Raw genomic sequence first — 17,830 nt, forward strand, 5'->3', positions numbered from 1 at the left:
TCATTTCGTTCTAATTTTGAGTTTTTTCCTTCAATTTTTTGGATTTTTATTTAATGTTTCAATGAAATACATATGTTCTGTCGGTTACTTATGAGATGGATTTGAATTTTTTTTGTTTGATATGAACGTGAACGAAGCGAAAAAGAAATTACTAGAGGAAGAGGATCAAATGGATTACACTTCAAAAAATATTTAAAATTGTTATTAGTGTGCGTAGCACACTATTGGTTTCGCTTTGAGAAATTGAAATTTCAATTACAATGAATGTTCTCTTAAGCTATCCAACCGTTTTTTGTACCTATTGGACACCATTTGAGAATAATTAAGGCGGAGGGAATAGATTAATTTTCATTCAATTCGGATGGGTAATTGCTGAGTAATTGCAATTTTAGTTCATTATTTTAATGCATTAAATCCTAAAAAAGGGAAAAGGGGACTTATAGAACACCTGCCGCTCATTGTACCCTGCTATACCCCCAGTCTATTCCATCTCCGCTTTTCAAATCAGCTGTCTCATTGTACCCTGTTACACCCCTCATCTGTTAGCTGTATATTCCAAGTGGGAGTGGTTTGGTGGGGGGTTTACTCACTCAACAAATATATTCTTTTAATGCCCTAATCCACCATGTGAACTCGTAGTCGAATGGTTAGGGCATGTAGGTAGGAATAGGAAATTTAGGGACCCAGGTTCGAATCCCCGTGAGGTAAGTAGGTAGGCGACAGATTTTTCGTAGGAAAATTGGACAGGTAAATGCTTTGGAGTTACCTATGTAGTACGTGATAATGAGGCAAAAGTAATGCTGAAAGTGAGTTATGAATTATGATATCATTTGCTTACTAAAAATTCATTTCATTAATTTTTTGTCTACCTATAGCCATAAGTATAGTAAGAATTACCTTGACATGAATAATTTTTAACTTTTTACTTATGATTAGAGTGCGGATTTTTATTTTTTGCATATTTTGATATGTACGAGATAATTGCGCATATCGCATTGATCTTTATGATTCAGAACATTTTGAGTAAAATAAGCCCAATTTGATTGTGCATATTTTGCATATTTTGGCTGTAAATGCATAAAACGTCATAATTCTAGCGTTAAATGTGCATAAAACGACATATTTGGACTATTTTCAGCATATTTCAAAAATTTCGACCAAAATCTTCATTTTCCAAGTTTTTTTTTAATCAAAATGACTGCCAAAACAAAATAAAATAAAAAATAAAAATTTTTTACAATTGATTTTGTGATTTTTCAATTTATGACGATTTTTAATACATGCTGTTTGTATTTTTTTCCTTTTTTTGTGTGTTTTATAGAATTTAATTGAAAAATGACAAAAAATGAGTCCTACCATTGTACTCAGATTGAAAAATTCTTTCTAACAACACCCATCTCAATTGTGCATATTTTGCATTTTTCAGCATTTAAATGCATAAAAATGACATATTTCAGGCTTTTACAATGCATAAATTATGTGCATAATTTGAGATTTTTCGTGCATAAAAATCCGCACTCTACTTATGATTTAAAAATTACTTCAAAATGAGTAATTAAACTAATTTTATTTTTGTACAATTGAAACAATACGCATGTAATTTTTATTATCATGATTTAGTAAAAATTATTAAAACAAAATGATTTTTACTATTGGTACCTATAGCAAAATTTATTAAAATGATAATTTTTACTATACAATTACAGTAAAAATTATTGAATGGGATCTGGTACTTAATTGTGCTAAATACCAGTATTTAGTTGAATTTTATGGTAAAAATTACCCATATTTTTTTCGTGTAATTTAGAGGCAATTCAAATTCTTAATATATTTTATAAGATTTAATTCTTAATTTAGAATAAAAAGCAAGTTCTGAAAATTGGTTTGAAAATTTATAAAGAAGACAATGGAAATTCTAAAAAAAATAATATGAAAATTTGTATTTAGAGACACTGAGAATTCCAAAAATTGATTAAAAGTTCTGTAAGTTGCAGATAATGTGAACTTGAAAATTATATGAAATAAGTATTGTAATATTTATGATGAAGATGAGAATTCTGAAAAATTGGAGGCAACGTGAATTCCAAAAATTGTGTAAACGTTTTACAATTTGTGGACAATATGGACTTGAAAATTGAATTTGAAATTTTTTAATTTAAAGACAATAAGAATTCTGAAAAATTATTCAAAATTTGACTATTTAGATACAATGTGAATTCTAAAAATTGATTGCAAATTTCCTAACTCAGCAGCAATGCAAAATTCTGAAAATTTATTGAAAACTTTATGAAATTGTAGCGATGGCGAATTCGGGAAATTGATTTGAAATTTTGTAAATTTTAAAACAATGCAAACTATGAAAAACAACTAGAAATTTCTTAATTTAGAAGCAATACAAGCTTATAAATTATTCTGAAGTACCTATTGTAATTTGGAAAATATGAAAACATTGAAAAACAATTATTATTTTGAAGCAGTGAGAGTTTCAAAGATTCTCATTACTGTGACATGGTTGATTCAATTATGCACTACCTATAGATGTAATAACGCCAATAACGGTTATAGATGTAGAAAAGGCAGCTAGCTACGCACACTTTGCAGCTAAGCTTTGCTTAGCTGTCTAGTTTTTAATGTTTATCACTTTCAGCCAAGAATTATGATCATGAAAACATTTACATACAGAATAAATCAACTACCAATGATTTACCGGACACAAATAAAATATGTAGTTGTTTTTCCTGCCTTAAATCAAGTTACACTTCGGAAAAATTGGTGTTCGGGGTCTGTGTTTCTTTTCCCGGAAATTTCCCGTCGAAATGAAATATTTTGCTGCAATTCGGTGACGCAAGATTGTTGATATTTTATTGATGCTGCTGAATCAACGGAATTGCCTTCAATCCAGACTCGCAAGTCCCACGTTATCAGAAACACATTTTGATGCATCACAAGATAAACTGACCCTGCCGTTCTTTTTGAAAAAAATAAAATAAATTTTATTTTTTTAAACTGTGATAATTCAGAAACACTTTTCAAAATAGATTTTGAAAGGTTTCGATTAAATTGTAAGTATGTCAGCTTTTTCGAGAAATGTTGAAAACCCCATCTGGAGTTGGTAGACTGGTTTATTTGGATTCAATGTGAAGAGGTGTCCTACTAGAAATCGTTGCAGTTGTCAATGAACTCGTTAAACAGGTAGAAAATAACAGAACTTAATTTTCAGCTGCATCAGGTTGATTTTTGTGTCCTCTGGTCAAGTCTTGCACGATAAAAGAAAACTGCAGATGTCATGCCAAGTCGCTGGACAAATCACAGAACACCAATTTGAATCCTGGATTTGTTTCAATTATTTGTCAGAAATTGATTGTATGTTTTGTTTTCTTTTGTTTGTTTGTTTTTTTTTTTTTTTTGAATAATTTTACTGGTTATATTGGTACATGTGATGAATAGTTACAAATCAGAATTTTTCCGCTTGCATATGTTCACCTGCCAAACATCTAAGTAGCATTTCGTGATGTGCGGTCGTATCACCCTGTTGAGTTATATTGCATTATGTAAATTACTTTGATATATGCAAATTGATTAATCATTTTCAGTAATTTGTACCAACTTTGATTCCATGAATTAGAGAATCGCCGGTATTTAGTTGATACGCGGTCGCAATTTCTTTCATATCTTCTTCGCTGTGTATGCCTATTATTCTGTTGATCACGCTATCTTGGGTCCCCAAACCTTTCATAGCATGATGAATTCGTCTGGCGTAGTAGTCGTGTTTGTTTTTCACGAAAAATACTGCGAAAAGGCAAACTTTATCATTTTGTCAATTATTTTGATTCGAAAAGTCGAAATAATTTTACCTATGTCTTTATAACAATCTCTTTTATCCTTTTCCATCTTTTTTTGAATCATTTCATCGAGCTCTTTGCCGCTAATTTTCTTGAATTCTACGAATGTAGCGTTTAGTTGCTGGATTGCCGTTTCCATTAGGATTCTGTCTAATTCGCAGCGATGGTTTCTCCATTTTTTTCGTTCTAGGAGAGAATGAATTTTTAGTTCATCCAATGTAAGGAAAAATTTTTAAATGGCACTTTCCAATTTGAACGAATCCAAGCTGGATCGAAAGAGGATGCTCTAAAACCACCGTAACCAAAATCTTGAATGCTGAAGTTAATTTTCAGATTTTTGTCCAAGTTTTAACAATTTGAGAAATTCGAAAAAATGTTTCTATGACAATTTTTAAAATTGTTTTTCTACAAAATAAACTTCGCTAGTCTATTTTGTTGAAAAAAAAATTAAAAATTTACAAAATTGACTTCAGAATAATTTTTTGAAATTCTCAAAAATTCTTCAAAAATCTAAAAACGAACATCAGCCCATGAAATCTTGGGTATGGAGGATTTTAGGACATGCTCCAATCTAAAAATACCAGTTCAAAAAGTTCTCTCGTAAGTATTGCAAGTTTTTGGAATGATGTCTGCTGATGGTCATTAAAATCATTTTAAAGGATAATTTCTTACCGTCGAATAATTTTTGAGCTTCTTGTTTTGCCAACTCCCAATTTATCTTGTCTGGTGGAATATCGGGCAAGCGATTTCTCTGTCAGAAATCAAATATGGTCAAAAATCATTGTTACTTATTTTAATTCCTTGATTGAAGATCTGCTCACTTTCACCATCTGTTCAATGATATTGTGGAAGTCTTCGTACAAGTGGTCATTCACATGCTGTAGTATTGTTGCCTTGTAAGCTTGAAAAATAATATAACCGGTTAACGATTTGCTTCAGAAAATATGTACCAGTATTGAAATGGTTTTGAAGTTGCATTTACTATCATTATAAGAGCTGAAAAATTCTTCCTTTTTTTCCGGAGTTATCGTCAGCAGTATTTCAACAATGGTTAGTCTATCTTCACTAATGGGGTTATAAATGTTGTGTGTGATCTCTCGATGCAAATGATCTTTGTATATATCGATCGGTTCTTTGAAACACTCTTCTAGCAATTCGTCGAACGAAGGTTCAACATCTGTTGCTCTCGTGCAGTAACTGATGATATCCTGTGGAGTGTGCATAACAAGGTTGGGTAAATTTTCATCGTCAGTTATGATATATTGATGAGTCGTGTGTTCAGCTTACTTCGTCATATTTTTCTTTGAATAATTTCTGCATTTCCATTCTTTGCTTTCTACATCTGTGGCAGATCATTCGAACCATTTTATCCGTATCGTTGCAAACTTTTTGGCTGGCTTCTTTGTATACGATGAAGTGTATTGTCTCAATATCTTTTTCGGCATTGAATTTAGGATAAGGTGTGATCGTTGGAGTTGCCTGAAAATTGTGAATGGGAAAAAGGATTATGGCAAAGTGAACATAAGCTGGATGGCGAACATGGAAATGAAAAAGGTGTAACTTACCGATATTTTTGCAGAATACAGTATTAAATGTGTCGAAACGTACAACAATATCGCAAAAATCGACAGATTCCAATGAAATTGAAAAATTTTCGAAACGTTAGCAGGGTTATGACCCATTTCGAAGCGACTGTTTGTCCTGCTGCAGACGGGAAGATTTGAATGTTCGATACCATTTGAAGGTGGTTTAGATGATTTGTAATGTGAATAAGCATCGCAATTATCCACATTGTGGACACGATGGCAACGTACTTAATTTATAATATGTATCTAATGTGAAATTAATCACAAACTTAGTTTTGTTGTTACGTCAAGTCAAAATGAAAACGAATATGTTGCTTTTCCACGCGAGTAACGGGGGCGTATTATTTTTCAGATGTCAACGCATCTGGTTGTGATTCAATGTTTTAAAACGATAATCAATTTGAAAAATTTATGCGAATATCGATTTTCTTGTTTTCAACCCTGCCTCTTGTTTTCACGTGTTTCTAGACCAAACTAATGGAAATCGATGGGGAAACCCCAAAAATGTTTGGAGAATTTTTAAAAATCCAAGTTTGGCCAAAAAAATGGAAAAAGTCAATACTTTACTAAATCGACACATGTATAGAAAACTGAAATTGGAGCTGTGCTCTATTTTCGATCTCTCGAATTTATTGGCGATGGTTTCGAATCATTCTGGAGTCTCCAGCGGAATTTAAAATTCTACAGCTTTCAAAAAAAACCCTGTAGGTAGGATGAAAATGAAATATCAACTATAAACTGGGATTTACTATGTATCTTGTGACCCAAATCGATCGATTTAGTCGATGTCGATGTTCGATGTTGTCGAAAGTTTAACTTAAAAGCTCGTTTTCGATATGACAGATGAAAAATCGCGGAATGGTTTGAAATCATTACCAGTTGGATTCGAGAGGTCGAAAATAGCGTATGAACTAAATTTCAGCTTCTTCCCTTAGCTAATTCGCGAATGAGGAATTTTTCATTTTTTTCCCAAAAATAATCATTGAAGAAAATTTTAGATTTGGACAGGCACAAAAAGATTTTGAAAATAGGTATGTGACTGAATCGATTGAAAATATCGCAAAAATTGTAAATCCCAGTTCATTAAATGCTAAATTTCATTTTTCTCACGGCTTAGAGTGTTTCTTTTTTCATAAATCGGAGTATTTGAAAATCTGTTGGGGCTCCAGAACGTTTTGAAACCATCAGGAATGAATCCCCTTTGATCTCTCAGAACTTCTTCAGGTAGATCTTTTTTTGAGAAACTACTCAAAACATGATAACCCCCCCCCCATCCCCATTAATAATCAAGAGCCACTATACTTAGAAATTTTATCAAACTGTACACTGTACAGAATATAACATGCTTTACTGATGGCTCAAAAATTGTCAATATTCACTCAGCCATGCTTACTCAATTAATGAAAAAGTTCTTGATTACAAATTGGAATAGGTAAATTCCTCAAACCTTTCGCCAACTGTTCATTCTTTTTAAAAAGAAATTAAATCAAATTTCAATTTTAAAAGCTACGATTTCTCAAAAACACTTCAAAATCGATTTTGAGAGGTTCGGATTGAACTGTATGTCCGTTTTTTTCGAGAAATGTTGAAAAAAATCATCTAGGGTATCGGTAGACTGGTATATTTGGATTCAGAGTGAAGAGGTGTACTAATGGAAATCGATTCAGTTGCCAGTGAACGCGTTAAATGAGTCGATAGTAAAACCCAACTTAATTTTCAGCTGCCTAAGTTGATTTTTGCACCCCCTGGAGAAATTCAAAAACTGTGAAACCCTTCAAAAGCATTTTTAAAGACAACTTTCTTGAATTTACCTACTGACGATGCAGAAAACTCGCGCCGATTACTGAACAAACCACAGAACACCAATTTTAATGCTGGATTTGTTTTAATAACTTATTTGTCAGAAATTGTTTGCATTTTTCATTTTTCTTAAAAATAATTATTTTACTGATTAATTTGAGGAGTCGGCCTGCAAAGTGACCTAACTGCAAAAAATTGATTTCGAGATAAATGAGAAAAACGTGTCCTAGGAAAATGAAGTCACATTTTCGAAATCTGTTTTCGGGAATCGAAAGGGTCAACCCTCACTCACTTAATCACCTTTTCGTTTCTGAAAAATATGAACACGGGTTCGCTACAGGGTGCAACAAAAATGAAAAATGCTGCAGTTAGGTCACTTTGCAGGCTGCACATACGTTTTTTTTTTAGTTTTTTAGTGATATGTATGCAATTTTCTCCGGTTTTTCATTGCGTATGTTATTTTTTATGAAAGCAAAGATTTATTCATTCATTCAAGATTTTTTTATGTACAGGAAGCTGGGTAGCTAAAACTGGAGTTGTGGCTTATTCTCAACTTACGATTTTACTATTTCGAATCACTCTGGAGCCTCCAGTGCGATTTTCGATGTCTCCAAAATTTTTGAATTTCTTCAGAAGGGGTTAAAATTAATTTTGATTTCAACAAACAGTACCGTATGGAACACGTTTTTGGAAAATCGTAAAAATAAGGTCACTTTGCAGGCCATTCTTTTAATTTTATCATTTTTAAGGGAGGGGGAAGGGGTGTTACGAGTGAAACTGGATGAAGGTGATATACTCCTTTTGTAGGGCATGTCCTAAACTATCAGATAGCGTTGCTATCTCAAAAATCATTTTTTTGCAGTTAGATCACTTTGCAGGCCGACTCCTCATTTGATTGCTGTTTTCATGATAAGTAAATAATATTTAATAATTTATTGTTTGCACGTACTCGTACATGTGATGAATAGTTACAAATCAGAATTTCTCCGCTTCCATATGTTCACCTGACAGACATCTAAGAAGCATTTCATGATGTAAAGTCGTGTCACCCTGTTGAGTAGTTGTATTGCATTATGTAAAAAAATTATTTCGATAAGCAGGTTGATTAATCATTTTCAAACATTTGTACCAACTTTGATGCCATGAATTAGAGAATCGCCAGTATTTAGTTGATACGCGGTCGCAATTTCTTTCAAATCTTCTTCGCTGTGTATGCCTATTATTCTGTTAAGCACGCTATCTTGGGTCCCCAAACCTTTCATAGCATGATGAATTCGTCTTGCGTAGTAATCATGTTTATTTTTGGCGAAAAATACTGTGAAAATTTAGGTATACCTACATACTTAATATTATTTTGGTAATTAGTTTGATTCGAAAAGTCAAAATAATTTTACCCATGTCTTTATAACAATCTCTTTTATCCTTTTCCATCTTTTTTTGAATCATTTCATCGAGCTCTTTGCCGTCAATTTTCTTAAATTCTACTAAAGTAGCGTTTAGTTGCTGGATTGGTGTTTCCATTAGGATTCTGTCTAATTCGCAGCGATGGTTTTTCCATTTTTTTCGTTCTAGGAGAGAATAAATTTGTCAAAAAATTGCTCAATTCATCCAATGTGAGGAAAAATTTTTAAATGGCACCCTCAGATTTGAACGAAACCAAGCTGTATCAAAAGGGCATGTTCTATAACCCATGTAACAAAAATTTTAGATGCTGAATTCAATTTTATAGATTTTTGACAATTTTTTAAAATTTGAGAAATTCTAAAAAAAGTTTTTTATCGCAATTTTTAATTTTTTTATCACATTTTTTTCAAGATACTTAATAAACCTTGCTGATCAATTTTGTTAAAAAAAAAAAAACAATTAAGTTACAGAAAATTTTGAAAATTGCCTAAAAATATCTATAATAGATATTTTTTAATTTTCTAAACTTCCGAAAATTCTTAAAAAATCCAAAAATGAACCTCAGTCCATGAAGTCTTGGTTAGTGGGAGAGTTTAGGACATCCTCCAATCTAGCTTTGGTTCGTTCAATTTGAAAATGCCAGTTCAAAAAGTTCTCTCGTAAATATTGCAAGTTTTTGGAATGATGTATGTTGATGGTCAATAAAAGCTTTATTAAAAGGACAAATATATTTCTTACCATCGAATAATTTTTGAGCTTCTTGTTTTGCCCAATCCCAATTTATCTTGTCTGGTGGAATGTCCGGCAAACGATTTCTCTGTCAATAATGAAATATGGTCAGATCGTTGTTACTTTTTTGAACTTCTTGACTGAATATTTACTCACATTCACCATCTCTTTAATGACGTTTTGTAAGTCTCCTTGCAAGTTGTCCTCCACATGTTTTTGTATTGTTGCCTTGTAAGCTTTAAAATTATTATAAAGGGTTAATGATTTCCTTCAGAGAATGAATAGGTAGGTATCTGTGTTACAATTGTTTTAAAGTTGCATTTACTTTCATTATAAGAGCTGAAAAATTCTTCCTTTTTTTCCGGAGGTATCGTCAGCAGTATTTCAACAATGGTTAATTTATCTGCACTAATGGGGTTAAAACAGCCTTTTGAGATCTCTCGATGCAAATGATCTTTGTATATATCCATCGGTTGTTTAAAACACTCTTCTAGCAATTCGTTGAACGAAAATTCAGCATCTGTTGCTGCCTCGCAGTAACTGATGATATCCTGTGGAAAGTGCATAGCACGGGTTGGGTAAATATTTATAATGAGAATTATGATATGTAAATTGATGGGTTGTGTGTTCAACTTACTTCCTTATATTTTTCTTGGAATAATTTCTGCATTTCCTGTCTTTGCTTTCTACATCTATGGCAGATCATTCGAACCATCTTATCCGTATCGTTGCAAACTTTTTGGCCAGCTTCTTTGTGAACGACGAAATGTATTGTCTCTATATCTTTTTCTGCATTGAATTTCGGATAAGGTTTGATTGTGGGAGTTGCCTGAAAATTGTGAATAGTAGAAAGGAATATGGCAAAGTGAGTATGGTATATAAGCTGGATGGCAAACATGGAAATGAAAAAGAAGTAACTTACCGATATTTTTGCAGAATACAGTATTAAATGTGTCGAAATGTACAACAATATCGCAAAAATCGACAGATTCCAATGAAATTGTAAAATTTTTGAAACGTTTGCTGGGTTATGACCCATTTTGAAGTGACTGTTGTCCTGATGCAGACGGGAAAATTTGAATGTTCGGTACCATTTGAAAGTGGTTTAGATGATTTTGAATGCGAATAAGCGTTGCAAAAATCCACAATATACATAGATACGATAGTAACATAATTTATGTATCTAAAGTAAAGTACATCATGATTTTATTTTCGTTGTTACTCGAACGTCAAATAAAAACGCATATGTTGCTTTTCCAAGCGAGCAACAAATCTAGAGTCAATAAAATTGTGTGCGTACCAATTTTCAAATGTCAAAGCATCTGGTTGCGATTCAATGTTTTAAAACGATAATCAATTTGAAAAATTTATGCGAGTAGGTATTAAAGCCCGGAACGATGTCGTTAGTGATGTAGTTATAACAGCTATCGCATCGCTTAAAAGCGATATCCGTTAGTAATCGGTATCGCCAAATAAAACCCGAACCTGTTAGTTGGTACAATCACTTTTCATAAAACGATTATTTCAGTATCGTTTATGCATGGGCACAGAAATCCTTATCTGTTGCATGAATACATGAATGGTTGCGCACGCTTATATGAGCGCGGGGGTGTGTGAGTGTGTGAGTCAGTATTCAAAAGCGTTTGCGATAGCGATACCAAAAGCGATACTAACGACATCGCTTCAAATAAACCTGTTACTAACAGTATCGTTAACAGTTTTGAAGCGATGTCGTTGTAACAACTAACGACATCGTTCCGGGCTTTAGTAGGTATCTATATTTTCTTCTTTTCAAAGCTCGCTCCTGTTTCATGTGCTTCTAAACCAAACAAAGGGAAATCGATATAGGAAACCTCAAAAACTTTTGGCGAATTTTTAAACATCCAAAGAGTCGATTTATCATTTTTGTAGTCATGTGGTCTTTTCAATCGATTTAGTCACAAATTTTAAAAATCTGTTTGTGCCTGTCCAAATCGAAAATTTTCTTCAATGCGAGTGAGATAAAGGAGCTGAATTTTTCTTTATACACTGTTTTCGAATTTTCATGTCCGATTGCTACAATGGTTTCAAACTGTTCTGGAGCCTACAACAGATTTTGATACTTTTTCATGTTTTTCAAAAAATCACTAAAGAAAATCTTGGTTTTGAGCCGACATCGAAAGAATAATTGAGGGGGCTAGTGTCTATTACGACAAGATCCCAAACCATCTTTTTTCAGGAAATGCAAAAAACTGATTCCGACAAAACATATCGCAAAATTCCCGTTTTTTTTGGCTAGTATTGTAGATCTAGGTATTTAATGAAGGTTCATGAAAAAAAATTTGAAATTCCACCCCCGGGGGGCAAATGGGACCACTTTTAATTTGGAACATGTTGGTTTAGCCACCAGCAAATTTTTTCCCCTCATTTTATGGTCTGATGACGTTGAAAATTGGATGTGTAGCCAAGGGGGGGTCAAAAGGAACCATTCCCCCTTCCCATTTCCAGCGAAAATTTTTTGAAAAAATTTCAATTTCAAAAATTGAATTTTTTTTTTTTTTTTTACGAAAAATGAAACGATTCTCAAAACAATCGGTTATCATCTGAAAACGTGAAGGGAGGTCACTTTTACACAAGGCAACCTCAATCACTACGAACAGCCTGCCTGAAATTCAACAAAACAAAGCCAAAAATCACGTTTTGCCGCGAAACTAACATGTTCCATTGGAACATGTCGTATTAGCCACCAGACCCTACTTTTGAAGGCCCGTCTCACACTGAAGAAATTATTTTTTTTTAAATCTGTTTACACCAGTCGATGCAGCTCGTAATGCTCTATCCAGTGATGTGCCTAACTCATTTTCGTCAAAAATGGATCTTGTCGTAATAGACACTAGCCCCCTCAATTCGTGACTAAATCAACCAAATGGGTCACAAGATCGTAAATTCCAGTTTATAGTTGCTGAATTTCATTTTCATCCTACTTACAGCGTTTCTTCGAAAACTGGAGAATCTGAATTACCGCTGGAGACTTCAGAATGATCCAAAACCATCGCCAATGAACTCGAGAGATCGAGAATAGGGTAAAACTCTAATTTCAGCTTTCTAGGTCAGTTTGGTAAAATGACGATTTTTTCCCATTTTTTGTTTTTTGAGCCTTTCAGGATAAGATAGTGAAATCGGCACCATTCTGTAATTTTGACAAAACTCACCCAAAATGTTAGTTTCGATGTAAAACCACCCCCAAAAAATTTTGAGCTGACGCCCCCTACCCCAACACGAGAAATATGCCTATACGTGCTCAAAATTCTCTTGTTCCGGAAGAGAGGCGGTGGTCCAAAAATTTTGAAACTTTTACAAAAAATAATCATTAGGTAGGTGCGTGTGTGAAATTTTTTTCAAAAAATATTTTCGTATTAGGGTTTTTTGGGGGTGAGGTGGGGGAGGGGAGGTGTGAAAATTTCAAAAATTCGTAGAAAAAATGGGGCGGATACCCTCTGCGAATTTTTTTCAGAACTTTAGTTACATTCTAAAGTATCATATGCATTTTTTGTGGAGCTCAAAAATCGGTGCAACATTCTAAAAGAAATCAAAATCTTGCAAAAAAAAGTGTTTTTTCGTCATTTTTTTGCCGTCTTGAACACTTGTAAGGACAACATTTTTGGAAAAAAATAAAATTCAAGCAAATTAGATGAAAAGACACAAAAATGACAATTTTATATTTTTGAGCCTCAAACGTTGGCAAAAACACAAAATAGACCAGTGGTAAATATGAAATTCTGTTTCATGCGCGAGGACTCCGGAACAAAATTGGCTATAAACTCCATACAGTGGGTCCGGTGGTGAGGGGTCAATGGGAGGGGGGAATCAGTCCCACCATTTTTCAAAATTTTGTCATCTGGCCGTTTTTGGGGCCATTTTCATGTAACTTAACCTCGCCAGCGATTGGACAAGTTTTTGAAATTGAAAAATTTTCTTTGCGAGTCTTCAGAGAAAAAGATTCCTATAGTTTTCTGCGAGTCATCTGAGCATGATTCGATTCCCTTTTTTTCGAGTCTTGGTTCAATCAAATGAAATTCATAAAAACTTGAGATGAAAACATGCAAGTTTAGTGTTGTTAACATCTCAGTAGATTCGCAACCTTGATTCTCGGGTTGGGGTGGATGGATCGGCTCAAAAAAAAATTTGAGATGGCTTTAAAATTGGAGAATGTTCCGATTTCATCATCTTATGTATCATAAAAGGCTCAAAGGCAAAGTTTTAATTTTCTCTCATTTTTGGCTCAAAAAATTTTCAAAATTCGTCTAAAATTGAAGAAAGAATTTCTGCTTTTGAAATTTAGGTGTGGGTGTATTTTGGGGTTCTGTATACATTTCTTTTTGGCCGGTTCAAACAATTTTTGCTGGTTGGGATGCTTCCTCTGTAAAGACTGCCAACTCTTTTTACTCACTGTCAGTGGCGTAGCCAAGGGGGGGGCGAAGGGGGCCATGGCCCCCCCCCCTTGCGAGCGAAAATTTGAAAGAAAACATGCAAAAATGGACGTTTTTTCGTTGTTTGGACCCATTTTTTCTAAAAATTTTCGCTCTCGCTTCGCTCGAGCAGTAATTTTGCTTTCATTTTCATGAAATCACCACACATCACAATAGATTTCCTGAAAATTACCCCTCATTTCGATTTTTTATGCCTAAAAATCTGGTTTTGCCCCCTCCTTGAGAAAATCCTGGCTACGCCACTGCTCACTGTCAGTCATATCCTTCATGACAAAGAACCAAAATTCTTCAAAACTGAAGTTCACAATCTCAAAATGTTGAAACTTTGAGCTTAGGGAAGGAGAAGTAAATTTTTGCTAAAAAATATCAAAAATGTTCGTTTAGTCTTGGTTTTTTTTTTGGTTTCAGTCTAATGTTTTCTCTTGGCTCTAGCCTGGCTTTCACTCAGCTCAAAATTGTGGCATTCAAAAATGTGACCATAAATTTCAAACCAAAATTCTTCGTATAGGCCTACATATCACAAAAAATTCGTTTTTGGATGACTATCGGAAAATCAGCGAATGTTATGCAATGTTAAAGTACCTACTACTTCTCAATGTTGGGAATGGGGTGAAAGATATTGAGAAGTTGCTCCCTTAATTTCTGATGATAGGAACTCGGCAGATACTTAAGTAGGTAATTTTGTGAGTTGTTAACAGCATTTTTGTGAAATAATGCTCGTGTGGATCAAATGGATGTGTAAATGTGTTTAGTAAATGAGTTAACAAGATGATTGAAGAAGCAGAAACTACAGAAGGATATAGAGAAGGTATTAAGAAAAAGGTTAACATTCTGTAATGGATCATATAAATATAAAAAAAAAACGTCGCTGGTGTTCGACTTCCGGTTGATTCTTGATCGTAGAGCATTTTTACAGGTGCTACGTCGAGAGGTGTCTGCAAAGCAGTAAATTTCTGTTAAATGCGAACGAATAATAAGAATGAGAGAAAAGACTGGCTCATAAAATAGTCGATTAGTCGATTCGAAACATTCGTTAATGTGTCGGAAAAATGTCTGCGATTGTGTAGTGTAATGTAATATCGCTAGCGTGTGTGACTACGACTACGTCAGTTCGTCTAGTACCTCGTGCAAAGTGGATCGAAAATTTATCGAGAAGCGGTGAAGAAGAGAGATACGATGAAGATACACGTGAAATAAAACGAGAAACAAGACGCTAGCTTGGGTGATAGTCGAATCGCGTCGTTGTCGGCGCAGAAAAGTGAGTATCATCGTTGAGAGGGATGAGGTACATATAAGAGTATACAATCCAGAGTACACGAGGAGATAGAAAAAGAGCCAAAAATATGGAGAAGATGAGCGGAAAAAATACTCGTACGTAGCGTACGTAAAAGCAGCTGCCTTATATTTTAAACGTGTGCTGTGTATATAACAGATGCTATCGACGACGTCAGCAATCCTTCATCTTACGCGAGTATCTCATTTTAAAATTCTTCGGCGTGTAGGTATACGAGTATATCGCTCCCTCCGCTGTCTCTGCCAAATTGTCCTTCGGGTGGCACACGCTCTTGGACCCAGCTGCCCTCGGGCTCGTGTCTCCCTTTTCTTAACGCGACTGCGACAGCTGGTCTTGATTCTTATAGACGGCGAAAGACACCCGGTCTTGGTTTTTTTTTCACCTTTTTGGTTTCGGGTTCTTTTAAACGTGACAGGATGAAATAACGTGTTGCTCCTGGTTTTATATACGCGGCTGTCTTCTCTGTATAGTGTACCTACTTCTCTTTCTCCGCGCTCGCCTTCGTCTTCGTCTTCTTCTTCTCCTCTCTTTTTTTTCGGCGATATTTCTTCCGTTTGTACAATGTGTTTAATTGAATCATTGACGAGGTTCGAACACGTGCCTCGACGCAATCGGGTGTTACGAAAGTAATGCCAGTGATTCAATGAGGTTTTATTTCCAAGCAGGGTGCAATGTGTGTGTCGTTGTTCAAACAAAATATACGTGATTTTTAATGTCGACCGGTCTTTTTCGAGAATTTATTGAGTTTGATCGAGTCAGCCGTGATGCAAAAGGGAAGGGGAGGTGGATTTTTTAGGATTGCGAAATTTAAAGTGATTTGATTGGACTCATTTTCGATCTAAAAAGTAGTGGTAGGGTCATTCCACGTCAATTAAACCAAGAAGTGGTAGGGGGTTCGGCGATTTTTTCGAAATTTTTCCTGTGGAAAGACCTTTCAAAGGGATGACCAATGGCGCAAATCGCAGCCTTCTAGCCCATTTTTAAAGGCAGCTAGGGGGGTGTCAAAGTTTTCAGTCAACCTAAAATATCATCCATTTCAGCTGCAGCGGATTACTCGATAACCGCGATACCTACCAAAATGGAGCATTTTCCCATAGTTAAGGGGTTTGAAAGGTTTTTTAGTGATATCATAAAAATCAGTGTTGCCACTTTTTTTCTACAAAAAATTAACTCAAAAAGTTAGAAACGTAGTTTTCATATCGTTCCGACTCTCAAAGATTTTGAAAAAAATATATTATGCACAACTTTTCATGCTGAACAACATAGGTATTAAAAATTGGGATGGTACCATGTTGCAAAGTTGATTTTGAAAAATTTATAGTTTGCAAAAAAATCGCGATTTTTTTATTTAAAACTTGAAAAAAAGTTTTGATAAGTGGAGTTGACCCATTTGACCCCTATTTTTACGTATCAGTTGAAAAAGTTGAAAACCCCCTTTCACTCGATGAAATAAACTCCTCACAAAAAAAAAATCAAAATTCGAAAAGATTAAAAAAATGAACGAATTTTTATTTTTTTGTTGTGAGTGTAATTTTTATCAACTTTTTCATGAAATACGTCGGAAAGAGGTCAAAATAAGACAACTTAATAAATTTAAACTTTTTTTGATGTTTGAAATTGAAAATTGAATTTTTTCGAATTTTGATTTTTATTGTACCTAAAATGGCTTTAAAAAAACAATGTCGAGATCGAGTGAAGATTTTGAATTTAATCCTAACATTTACCCCCTTCCCCTTCCAACTTTGAATGAGACCCGCAAAAAGTTCTAAAATATGTATTTGAAAAAATGAAAAGAAAAACTTGTGGAATGAAGTAAATCAAGTGAAAAGTTACTCAAAAGGGCTCCATTGTCACGTCTAGTTGAGAAGTGCAAATTTTGAGCGTGTTCCCAAATGTCCAACACCCCATCTCCGCCTCTTTTTTTCAACTTTTAATAATTCCAAAAAGTTTTAAACTCTTGTCAAGATTTTTTCACTACCTTCCTCCCCTAATTCCATTCCATTCCATGAGCGAAACTTAACTACGAGTGAAAAAACGGACATCCAGTTCATTCCACTTTTTTTTAGCCCCCTCCCACCACCAAAAAAATATCCTGGGTGTGCCACTGATGAATATACATCTTTTGAACTGGTATCTTGTTTGTTTGGAAAAATTTTTTCGAAAAATTTTCAAAAGAACGAGACTGAAGGTAGTGAAGGGGTAGAATTTTTACTTGACTTTAATATCCACTCCATCTTCTTCTTAAATCTATATGTATGTATTTAATGAGCTTCAAATTTTGAAATGTTTGAAAAATTGAATACTCGGGAAGAATTTTTCTTAAAAACTGGGTTGCTAAGAAGAATTTAAATCGTCAAAAAATTGAATCACTGACTTCGATTTTCATGTGGAATTGATTGTGCTCGTAGAAACAGCTGAAAAAATTGATTAAAATTGGCGTAATGTGGACTTGAGGTAATTCATTGTTTAAAAATTGTTTTTTTTCTTCTTTTCTGAAAAACGAGGCAAATTGTGAATGCAATTTTTTTATACTTTCAAAATTTTCTTTTTTGAAGAATGGATTACATAATATGTATTAGAGCTAAACTGATAAAACTGCAAATGAAATGGAAATATCCCTTCGACTAACTTGTCAAAATCTGGAACATTTTTTTTCCTGATCAGCTCGCCCGGCGCCGTTTTAAATTATGAAAAATCACTTTTATG

General features: G+C 34.1%; 2 protein-coding genes across 2 annotated transcripts; both read right to left on the reverse strand.

The window, feature by feature from the left end:
- Positions 1-1,772: 1,772 nt before the first annotated feature.
- Positions 1,773-5,592, reverse strand: LOC135848118 (annexin B11-like). The gene is made up of 8 exons (XM_065367909.1): positions 5,408-5,592; positions 5,130-5,321; positions 4,825-5,050; positions 4,664-4,743; positions 4,515-4,593; positions 3,855-4,028; positions 3,608-3,789; positions 1,773-3,529 (listed from the first exon to the last, which is right to left on the reverse strand). Exons 1-8 carry the CDS (start codon positions 5,522-5,524, stop codon positions 3,455-3,457), a joined length of 1,125 nt encoding a protein of 374 aa, XP_065223981.1. The 5' UTR covers positions 5,525-5,592; the 3' UTR covers positions 1,773-3,454.
- Positions 5,593-7,312: 1,720 nt separating this feature from the next.
- Positions 7,313-10,459, reverse strand: LOC135848119 (annexin A13-like). Its single transcript, XM_065367910.1, has 8 exons — positions 10,284-10,459; positions 9,999-10,190; positions 9,687-9,912; positions 9,518-9,597; positions 9,371-9,449; positions 8,623-8,796; positions 8,362-8,543; positions 7,313-8,278 (listed from the first exon to the last, which is right to left on the reverse strand). The coding sequence occupies exons 1-8, from the start codon at positions 10,398-10,400 to the stop codon at positions 8,204-8,206; spliced, it is 1,125 nt and encodes a 374-aa protein (XP_065223982.1). The 5' UTR covers positions 10,401-10,459; the 3' UTR covers positions 7,313-8,203.
- Positions 10,460-17,830: the final 7,371 nt, after the last annotated feature.

This window comes from Planococcus citri, chromosome 5, assembly GCF_950023065.1.
Source record: "Planococcus citri chromosome 5, ihPlaCitr1.1, whole genome shotgun sequence".
Classification (NCBI taxonomy): Eukaryota; Metazoa; Arthropoda; class Insecta; order Hemiptera; family Pseudococcidae; genus Planococcus; species Planococcus citri.